Source organism: Cebus imitator, unplaced genomic scaffold (assembly GCF_001604975.1).
Source record: "Cebus imitator isolate Cc_AM_T3 unplaced genomic scaffold, Cebus_imitator-1.0 Scaffold494, whole genome shotgun sequence".
NCBI classification, from domain to species: domain Eukaryota; kingdom Metazoa; phylum Chordata; class Mammalia; order Primates; family Cebidae; genus Cebus; species Cebus imitator.
Genome location: NW_016107809.1, coordinates 1,055,884 through 1,067,773, shown reverse-complemented (window position 1 = coordinate 1,067,773; position 11,890 = coordinate 1,055,884). Strand labels below are relative to the sequence as shown.

The 11,890-nt window shown below is 34.7% G+C and overlaps 1 protein-coding gene across 7 annotated transcripts in view; it reads right to left on the bottom strand.

Annotated features, from left to right (window-relative positions):
• Positions 1-11,890, bottom strand: part of STXBP5L (syntaxin binding protein 5 like) — a 419,550-nt gene that overhangs the window by 309,597 nt on the left and 98,063 nt on the right. For all 7 annotated transcript variants that reach the window (XM_017513535.1, XM_017513534.2, XM_017513536.2 and 4 more), the window contains exons 4-5: positions 9,254-9,335; positions 2,128-2,228 (exon numbers count right to left, since the gene is read on the bottom strand). In XM_017513535.1, coding sequence (XP_017369024.1) covers positions 2,128-2,228; positions 9,254-9,335 — 183 coding nt within the window. The remainder of the gene's footprint in view (positions 1-2,127; positions 2,229-9,253; positions 9,336-11,890) is intronic.

Sequence of the window (11,890 nt, the reverse complement as noted above, 5' to 3'; positions counted from 1 at the left end):
AAAAAAAAAAAAAAGACTTTAAGCCAACAAAGATCAAAAAAGACAAGGAAGGTCATTACGTAATGGTAAATGGTTCAATTCAACAAAAATACCTAACTATCCTAAATATTTATGCACTCAACACAGGCACACCCAGATTCATAAAGAAAGTTCTTAGAGATCTACTAAGAGACTTAGATTTCCACACAATAATAGTGAGAAACTTCAACACCCCACTGACAGTTTTTAGATAGACCATCCAGCCAGAAAATTAACAAGGATTTTCAGGACCTAAACTTAACACTTGACCAAATGGAACCAAATTAGACATCTACAAAATGCTCCACCCAAAAAGTACAGAATATACCATCTTCTTATCTGCACATAGCACATACTCTAAAATCAATCCCTAAATGTTTTAGTTCTAGAACAACTGGACATTAAACAATCCTCAGAAAAACTGTTAAATTCAAATCATACCAACCACATTCTCAGACCACAATGCAATAAAATAAAAATCAACACTAAGAAAATTGTTAAAAACCATACAATTACATAGAAATTAAACAATCTGCTATTGAATGACCTTTGGGTAAACAATAAAATTATGGCAGACATCAGGAAATTCTCTGAAACTACTGAGAACCAAAAAAAATACGAACAACTCTAGGACATAGTTAAAGTAGTGCTAAGAGAAAAGTTTATACTGCTAAATGCTCACATCAAAAATTCATAGAATCTTAAATTAGCAACCTAACATTACACCTAGAGAAACTAAAGAAACAAAATCAAACCAAACCCAAAGCTAGCAAAAGATAAAAAATAACTAATAGCAAATCTGAAATGATGGAAACTAAGAGACAAAAAAAACACACAAAAGATCAATGAATACAAGAGTTGTTTTTTTGACAGAAGAAATATGATAGGCCACTAGTTATGCTAATAAAGAGAAAAAAAGAGAAGATCCAAATAATCAGAAATGCCAAAAAAGACATTAGCACCAATCACACAGAAATATAAAAAACCCTCAGAGAACACCTCTGCACATACACTAGAAAACCTAAAAGAAATATATACATTCCTGCAAACATACAAACTCCCAAAATTGAGCCAGGGAGAAACTGAATCCCTAGACAGACCAATAAATAGTTCCAAAATTGAATCAGTAATAAAAAGCCTACCAACCATAAAGGACTCAGGACAAGAAAGATTCACAGCCAAATTCCACCAGATGCATAAAGAAGAGCTTGTACCATTCTGACAGAAATTACTCCAAAAAATTGAGGAGGAGGAACTCCTCTTCAACTCATTCTATGAAGCCAGCTTCATCCTGATACCAAAACCTGGCAGAAACACAATAAAAAAATATTCAGGCCAATATCCTTGATGAATACAGATTTTAAAATTCTCAAAAAAAAAAAACTAGCAAACTGAATCCTGCAGCACATGAGAGAGATAATCCACCACACTCTTGTAAGCTTTATCCCAGGGAAGCAAGGTTGGTTCAATAATCACAAATAAATAAATATGATCTACTACATAAACAGAACTGAAAACGAAAACCACATGACTATCTCAATACATGCAGAAAAGGCTTCTGGTACAATTCAACGTCCTGCATGTTAAAAGCCCTCAACAAACTAGGCATTGAAGGAACATACTTCAAAATAAGGAGCCATCTATGACAAACCCACAGCCAACATCATACTGAATGGACAAAAGCTGAAAGCATTCCCCTTGAGAACCAAAACAAGAATGCCATCTCTCATCATTCCTAGCCAACATAATACTGAAAGTCCTAGCCAGAGCAATCATGAAAGAGAAAGAAATAAAAGGCCTGTAAATATTAATAGGAAGAAAGAAAATCAACAATCTCTTTTTGCAGATAATATGATTCTATATGTAGAAAACACCATAATCTCAGCCCGTAAACTCTTAAAGCTAATAAACATTGCATTAGTAGCTGACTGGGTCTATATTAATTATGCATTTCCTATAAAAAAGAAACCACTATAAAAGTAAGCATAAACAGTACATTATTTCTAGCTGTTGGAATTTGAGAAAAAAAATCCGATAAAATTAACCAAAACTTGTTCAAAAAATAATTTTGTTGTACATTAAGAAATTATTTAACTCATAGGTTCTTACCTTTCTCGGTTAAATTTAAGAGAATGGAGAATAGCTGGCTTTTTTTGTCTAAGGTTCCACAAATGAAGTGTATCATCTGAACTTGCACTGACCAAGGCACCCTAGAACAAAAAGAAGATGAAGTGGTATGTGATTTACTTAATTTAGGGTTTTTGTGAAGCAGAAACATGCTACTTTACTCAATTTTTTACTATCTGAAAAGTTAGTTGTCTCTATATAACCAAGAAATATAAGGAAGAATAAGTGCATAAATCTTAATCAGGAAGGATAAGAATGCTGAGCACAGAAGAGAAAACTAACCCACTACATTTCAATAATGAGGAAGACTAGCTTAGGAATATTCATTTACCAATAGAGAGAATTAACTATTATAGCATCATTATGACCATTAAAGGTTTTTCTATGGGAGAAATATGGTTTAGATTTTTTTGTTTTTGTTTCTACTATTCACACATATACTAAATAACCTTAAGAAGCAAATACAAAACACAATCTTATAAAATTGAATACAGGTCACATAAAAATTCTCCTTTGCAAGAATTTTCTGTACATTTAAAATGTGTATATTCTTCCTAAAGAGTGCAGTCAATATAATTTCCTTCTTACAGTCCAAGAAGTTTATTATTTATAAAGAACAATATCAATAAAAGCATTTCTCTAACTACAATTTCATATAACTATAAAATCAAATTAAGATTCTTTTCTAAAATATACTTGAAGTTCTAGAATACATATGCAGAACTTGCAGGTTTATTACATAGGTATACATGTGCCATGGTGGTTTGCTATACCCATCAGCCCATCATCTACATTAGGTATTTCTCCTAATGATATCCTTCCCCTAGGCCCCCATCCCTGACAAGTCCCAGTGTGTGATGTTCCCCTCCTTGTACCCATGTGTTCTCATTGTTTGACGCCCACTTATGAGTGAGAATATGTGGTGCTTGGTTTTCTGTTCTTCTGTTAGTTTGCTGAGAATGATAGTTTCCAGATTCATCCATGTCTCAACAGAGAACATGAACTCATCTATCTTTATGGCTGCATAGTATTCCATGGTGTATATGTGCCACATTTGCTTTATTCAGTCTGTCATTGACAGGCATTTGGGTGGTTCCAAGTCTTTGTTATTGTGAACAGTGCTGCTATAAACATACGTGCACATGTGTCTTTATATTAGAATGATTTATAGTCTTTTGGGTATATAACCAGTAATGGAATTTCTGGGTCAAATGGTATTTCTGGTTCTAGATCCTTGAGGAATCATCACAGTCTTCCACAATGTTCGAACTAACTTACACTCCCATTACCAGTGTAAAAGCGTTTCTATTTTTCCATATTCTTTCCAGCATCTGGCGTTTCCTGACTTTTTAATGATCGCCATTCTAACTGGCATGAGATGGTGACTCATTGTGGTTTTGATTTGCATTTCTCTAATGACCAGTGGTGATGACTTTTTTCATATGTTTGTTGGCTGCATGAATGTCTTCTTTTTAGAAGTGTTCATATCCATAGTCCACATTTTGATGAGGTTTTTTTCTTGTAAATATGTTTACATTCCTTGTAGATTCTGGATATTAGCCATTTTTCAGATAAATAGACTGAAAAATTTATTCTCATTCTATAGAGTGCCTCTTCACTTTCATAATAGTTTATTTTGCTGTGCAGAATATCATTAGTTTAATTAGATCTCATTTGTCAATTTTGGCTTGTATTGCCATTGCTTTCGGTGTTTTAATCATGAAGTCTTTGCCCATGCCTATGTTCTGAATGCTATTACCTAGAATTTCTTCTAAGGTTTTTATGGTTTTAGGTCTTATGTTTAATCCTTTAATCCATCTGGAGGTAATTTTTGTATAAGGTATAAGGAAGGGGTCCAGTTTCAGTTTTCTGCATATGGTTAGCCAGTTTTCCCAATACCATTTATTAAAATAAAGAATCCTTTCCCCATTGCTTTTGTCAGGTTTGTCAAAGATCAGATGGTTGTAGATGTGTGGCATAATTTCTGAGGCCTCTGTTCTGTTCCATTGGTCTATATATCTATTTTGGTACCAGTACCATGCAGTTTTGATTACTGTTGCCTTGCATTATAGTTTGAAATATATGCTTCCAGCTTTGTTCTTTTTGCTTAGAATTGTCTTATCTATACAGGCTCTTTTTTTGGTTCCATATAAAATTTAACATAGTTTTTTTTTTTTTTTAATTCTGTGAAGAGAGTCAATGGTAGCTTGATGGGGATAGCACTGAATATATAAATTACTTTGGGCAGTATGGCCATTTTCACAATATTGATATTTTATACCCATGAGCATGGAATGTTTTCCCATTTGTTTGTGTCTGCTCTGATTTCCTTGTGCAGTGTTTCATGGTTCTCCTTGAAGAGGTCCTTCACTTCCCTTGTAAGTTGCATTCCCATGTATTTTATTCTCTTTATAGCAATTGTGAATGGGAGTTCACTCACAGTTTGGCTCTTTGTCTGTCACTGGTATATAGAAATACTTATGATTTTTGCATGTTGATTTTGTATCCTGAGACTTTACTTACATTGCTTATCAGCTTAAGGAGATTTTTGGGCTGAGACTATAGGGTTTTTCAAATATACAATCATGTCATCTGCAAAAAGAGACAATTTGACTTCCTCTCTTCCTATTTGAATACCCTTTATTTCTGCTCTCTTGCTTGATTACCCCAGACAGAACTTCCAATACTATGATAAATAGGAGTGGGGAGTGATGGCATCCTTGTCTTCTGCCTGTTTCGAATGGGAATGCTTCTAGCTTTTGCCCATTCAGTATGATATTGGCTGTGGGTTTATAATAAATAGCTCTTAATATTTTGAGACACGTTCCATCAATACCTAGTTTATTGAGAATTTTTAGAGTGAATGGGTGTTGAATTTCATTGAAGGCTTTTTCTTTACCTATTGAGATAATGTTGTGGTTTTTGTGACTGGTTCTGTTTAAGTGATGTATTATGTTTATTGATTTGCATATGGTGAGACGGTCTTGCATCCCAGGGATAAAGTCGAGTTGATCATGGTGGATAAGGTTTTGATGTGCTGCTGGATTCAGTTTGCCAGTATGTGATTGAGGATTTTTGCATCTGTGTTCATCAGAAATATTGGCCTGAAATTTTCCTTGTTGCTGTTGTTCTTGTGTCTCTGCTAGGTTTTAGTATCAGGATGATGCTGGCCTCATAAAATGAGTTAGGGGGGACTCCCTCTTTTCCTATTGTTTTGAATAGTTTCAAGGAGGAATGGTACCAGCTCCTCTTTGTACCTTTGGGAGAATTTGGCTGTGAATTTGTCTAGTCCTGGGCTTTTTTTGGTTGGTAGGCTATTAATTACTGCCTCAATTTCAGAACTTTTGATTGGTCTATTCAGGGACTAAACTTCTTCCTGGTTTAGTCTTGGAAGGTGTATGTGTCCAGGAATTTATCCATTTCTTCTAGATTTTCTAGTTTATTTGCATAGAGGTATTTCCAGTGTGGGTTCAGTGGTGATATCCCTTATATCATTTTTATTGCATTTATTTAATTCTTCTCTCTTTTCTTCTTTAGTCTGGCTATGGGTCTATTTTGTTGATCTTTTCAAAAAACCAGCTTCTGGATTCATTGATTTTATTTGAAGGGTTTTTTATGTCTCTATCTCCTTCAGTTCTGCTCTGATCTCAGTTATTTCTTTTATTCTGCTAGCTTTTGAATTTGATCTTACTTCTCTACTTCTTTTAATTGTGATGTTAGGTTGTTGATTGTAGATCTTACCTGCTTTCTCCCATGGACATTTAGTGGTATAAATTTCCCTGTAAACATTGCTTTAGCTGTGTTCCAGAGATTCTGATATGTCTTGTCTTTGTTCTCATTGGTTTCAAAGAACTTATTTATTTCTGCCTTCATTTCATTCTATACCCAGTAGTAATTCAGAGGCAGGTTGTTCAGTTTCTATGTAGTTGTGTAATTTTGAGTGATCTTCTTAATCCTGAGTTCTAATTTGGTTGCACTGTGGTCTGAGAGACTGCCTCAGTAATGGCTGGCTGTCTGACTCAGTAATGTTGGACTGCCTCAGTAATAGCGGATTGCTTTGGTAATGGCGGACTGCCTAATTAATGGCAGATTGCCTCAGTAATGGTAGACTGCCTCAGTAATGGTGTACTGCCTCAGTAGTGGTGGACTGCCTTGATAATGGCAGATAGCCTTCCCAGCACAGAGCTGGACTGTCCTTGGTCCGGCTGCACTTGCTGTGACACTCTGAATCCAGAGTGTTTCAGATTGCTGGTCTTTGTGGGGATGGGCACTGCTGAGCCAGATCACCTGGCTCCCTACTTTCAGCGCCCTCCTTTTCAGCTGAATGGGCAGCTCTGTCTCCCAGGCCATTCCAAGCACCAGTTGAAACAGCCGCCCAGATTTGTGTGAGCTTTTGCGTGGAAACCCACAGCACCAGCTGAATCAGCTGTGCTCAAAACTTGCAGCACTTTTTGGCCCAGGAATCTCCTGGTCTGTGGGCAGCAAAAACAGTGGGAGAAGCACAGTATCTGAACCAGAGTGCTGGAGTGAATGGACAAGCCTCCGATGGCCTCCATTGGGTAGAGAGGGGGTTTCTCTGTGGATTGCACCTCCTGGGTAGGCAGTGCCTTACCCTGCCTCTGCTCACCCCTCTTGGATTACACCCACTGTGCAAACATTGCCATTGAGATGCACCTGGTACCTCATTTGGAAATGTGGTGATAACTCACCCTCTGTGTTTGTTTCTCTAACTGGGGACTTCACTCCAGAGCTGTTCCTATTCAGCCACCTTGGATCTATCCCTTTGATATATACATCTTAACATTAACTGAGATAATTTCCTGCCATGAAATAGAAGATATTCTATATATGCCATGAGAATTTTTGTGTTTGTTTGCCTGCTTGATTTTTATGCTTCCTATAAAGAAACTAGAAATTTATGAGGATTCCTTGGAAGCATTTGATGAGCTACAATTGATTTTTTTTTTTTTTTTGAGATACAGTATACTGGTTTCATTTCTCAGAGAGGTGGAAGTTCACTTGAGATAGGGTGAGAATAGAACATGATATGTAACAACAATAAAACATTATCTACAAGAGATAGTTACATACTATACAGAAGATATAACATGCCAAAGGCAATGGAATTGAAGTAACATATAGTCACTAACATCTTAGTGTAATACCTAAATAATTCTAGTATCAAACTCTATGTTTTTTGGGTTTGTTTTTCTTTATGAAATGGTGTCTTTCTCTGTCACCAGACTGGAATACAGTGGCAAGATCTCAGCTCACTACAACCTCCGCCTCCTAGATTCAAGTAATTCTCCTGCCTCAGCCTCCTGAGTAGCTGGGATGACAGATGCGCACCACCATGCCCAGCTAATTTTTGTATTTTTAGTAGAGATGGACTTTCACCATTTTGCCCAGGATGGTCTCTATCTCTTGACCTCATGATTCACCTGCCTCAGCCTCCCAAAGTGCTGGGATTACAGGTGTGAGCCACTGCACCTGGCCAGTATTCTTAATTCTGTGATAAAACTGAGATGTGATTTAACATTGGAGGGAAGTGAACAGTACTAACCATAATAGCACAAACAGGGACAGACACATGAAAGTAAGCACATTAGCAGAGTGTCTAAGTTAGTCTATGAAAGCAAAGTGAACCTACCAAAAGCACTATAAAGATCTGTGAAAATATTTAAAACTATGACTAGGAACACCAGTCAGGTCAGAAGCTGGGAAGTTTGGGAAAAGGTGCAGATGCTTTGTGTGAGGTACATAGGGTGAGTAGTTCAAGATAAATTTTGTGAACAATTAAAGGAAGTTGAAGGCTTGTCTTTATTTATTCTTAGTTATGTATTACAGGGGCAAGCATAGGACCTGGAAGACAAATCTCAAAGGATTAGACTCAGTACAAATCACAAGGAAACAAATTATGCCTGCCAGTATATATCCACGCAGAAGGCAAAAGCTGAGATCCCTCAACAAGGAACAACAGAGTAGCACAGAGACCTCAAAAAGGCTGTTATTACAAAGAAATATTTTTCAAATGTTTTCTTTACCTTCCTTTCTCATTTCAGTACCCCATAGCAAGTGTGCCTACAAGGTGAAATATGCTAGATTTGTCAATAAGGAGGATCTGACAGTCTTCTGAGAAAGATTTTGAGCCAAGAGAAGGGAAAAGTGAACATTTGCCAATATCTTTCTTGTCTCACATATCTCTGATGTGAAGTTCTGAGACATTTTACCCACATTTAGTATTGTAAGTTCTTAGGATGATATACAAGTATAGATATATACAAATATATGCAGGCACTGAATGAAAGATCATTGTCATGCCATGAGAAAATAACCAAACTTTTTTTCCAAGGCAGTTCAATTTTCTAAGTGCCTGCATTTGGCATGGCACAAACTTTTATAGTATTTTTACATTGATTGGCTTACTTAACATAAAAGAAGCTCTAAAAGACTCTAAGTTTCACTATAAAAATCTGATTCAAGAAAGCCTCAAGTAGCCTCCTACTAATAGAATATCTCTAACTTTTCTAAGCTTCATAAATACATATTTTGTTTTTAGAGTTTCTCATCACTATAATTTTATAAAAATGCAGATAGGGTAGAGAGCTAATTTCCATAATAGCTTTGGATACAAAAATAAATACAAATGCATATACATTCCAACAAAAGCATTTGGAGATACATACAAATAAAAGGGCCCATAGGTATATAAACAAAAAAGATCATTTCAGGGAAGATAAAGATAAAACGTGAAGTTAGGCCTTGGTTACAAAATTTAAGTTGTTGGGAAGTTAGTGAATAGAAGAAAAATTTAATGAACAGTGAAGCAATCAAAGGACATTAGAATTATTTTTAAAATTTAAATAATGAAACTAAATTATGCTATATAGAAACAATAACAGAATCTGGTATATACAATCTTTTTTCTTTAAAATTTAATAAATTGGCCAATACAGGAGTACAGTCTTTTGTAAAAATGTAATCAGAAGTAATATTGCATACATATATATTTAAGCATTTAGAATCATGGTATTTAAATGATTACATCAATAGATTTACTATTCAGTCGGGGAGTGTCTGATTTAAGTAGTCAAAAAATAATCCTTACCTCATTGATCAAAAATTGGAGCTGTAGGACAGCTGCACCACTTTCATGTTGGCAATAGCAATCAACACCAGGTCTCCCGAGTCTAATATAAAAAAAAGTCAAGGATTCTAACATTTAAATTAGCACCAATATTAATGAGCAAAGGAGAAACTAATTTATCAAGAGATGTTTTCTTTTTAGTTTCCCTTATTTTTATAAATAAAAAGTTAAAAAATCTTAGTCTTAGTAGAGGCAAATTAAATTTTATAGCTCAGATTGCTTAGTATTCCAGCAATTTGAAAAATTTGAAAAAAAAATGATAAAAATTTGAAAGACAGCAGCTTTGTTCCATGAAGTTAAGCAATTAAGAATCCAGATACGTCTCATTTCATTTAAGATTTTTTAATTCATTGAACACTCTTTTCACTAAAATTAATTCAAAATGAGTCAATAATTTAATATAATTAAATAAGATCAATTTAAAAAGACATAGGTAAATGGGTTGATAAACTTGACATATCAAAAATCTTCTAAGTATAATTTAAAACTCAGAGTTCATAAAGGAATAAATTGATATATTTGACTATATGAAAATATAAAATATCTACATAAAAAAGATAAATAAAAAACAAGAAAACTAGAAAATATACCATATTAAAATTAAGACATAAATGGAAAGATATATTAATATACAGTAAAGTTGATTTAAGAACATAAAACATTACCAAAATTAAAAGCAGTCACTTCATAATAATAAATGGGTCAAATTATTTAAAAGGCATAAAAATCCAAAATTATATGCCTAATTATACAGCTTAAAATACATGATACAAAAATGATAGAAACACAAAGAGAAACAGATGATTTCACAATTATAGTTGGACTTTTTAACACCCTTCTCTCAATAAATAATATAAGAACAATGTAAGTAACAATAAAGAAGATTTAAGTAAAAGACTATCAGCCAACTTGACCTAATTGGCATTTAAAGAACACATCACCCAAAAAGAGCAGAATACATACTCTTCTGAAGTATTAAACAATTGAGGGGTGGATCCAAGAGGGCCGTTTAGGAACAGCTCAGGATTGCAGCTCCCAGTGAAAGTGCAGAGGGTGAGCAGACGCCGCATTTTTATTGCCTACAGACTAGGAAATCCCCGGATGGAGGAGCTCCACGGGTCACCAGCGCGGCTGTTTTTGCCAGCACGGCCGTGTCAGGCAGCGACGCTGCTTTGCCCCGCGCGGCTGCTTTGTCAGAGCCCCAGTGCAGCGATTCGCCATACAAAATACACTGGTCTGGGTGCCCTTTTGGCTGGTGATTGGAGCCATGGGAAGTCGCCCATTCATCTGCTTAAAAAGGGGACTGAACAGGGAACAAGGACAGAAGATTCCATTTATGTCTTAATTTTAGTATGGTATATAATTTTGTATGTTTTACCATTTAACCTACTTGTATATATTTAAAGGAGGTTTCCTTACAAAGCATATACTTAGGTCTTGCTTTTTTATCTGCTCTGACAATCACTGCATTTTAAGTGGGGTGTTTACATTATTTACATTTAGTGTGGTATTGGTATGGTTGAGTAAAAACCTTCCATCTTGCTTTTTGCTTTCTATTTATCTTACTAGTTCTTATACCTCCCCTCGACAATGTTCTGACTTATGTCAAAATTTTTTATGATTTTTTATGATTTCATTTTGTCTCCTTTGTTAGCTAATTGGCTATAATATTCTTAGTGATTGCCTTTTGGTTTATATTAATAGTATACAGCTGTACCTTATCAAAGTTTACCTTCAATTAATATTATACTACTTTATTAATACTATAATAGTAAAGTTGCTATTGCCCCTCCTGTTAGCCTTTGTGCTGTTGTTAACATCATTTTACCTCTACATCTTATAATCCACAAATGTACTATTATTATTTTTGTTTCAAACAGTAAATTATCTTTTAAAGATAACTTGTATTTTATATTTACCCATATATTTATCATTTTTAGTGTTCTTTTTTTTGGTATAATCAGATACTATTTGATGTCATTTTCCTTTTCCCTAAAGATTCCCCGTGACAGGGGAATCTTTTAGTGCAGGTTTTTTCATGATGAATTATTTCAGTTTTATGTGTCTGAAAAGTGTCTTTATTTCACCTTCATTTTTTTAAAAATTTAATTTTGGTCATTATTTTAAAATATATTTTTTCTCTCCTTTCCCTCCACTTTCTCTTCTTTATTACTGAAATTACAACTAATTAGGCCATTTTATATTGATCAACAGTTCATTGGTGTGCTGTTCTTCTCTTACTTCTCAGTTATTTTTTTCTCTGTGTTATGTTTTGGATAGTTTCTATGGACATATTTTTAAGTTCACTAATATTCAATGTATTTTATAAAACATCTCTAGATATTCTACTTGAGATAGGTAGATAGGTGAATAGATAGATTTGTATATCTACTTAACATAATCAGTCTTCTCTCTACCTTTTTCAACATATGCAATGTAGTATAATAAATGTTTTACTATCTCTATTATTCCAGGGCAAAAAAAAAATGCCATGAATCTCAGTGTTGCTGTTTAAGCCAGCGCAGTGAGTCGCCGCACAGGAAAACACACAGATCCCGGTGCCTCTTCAACAGGCAACTGGAACACCAACTTAAAAAA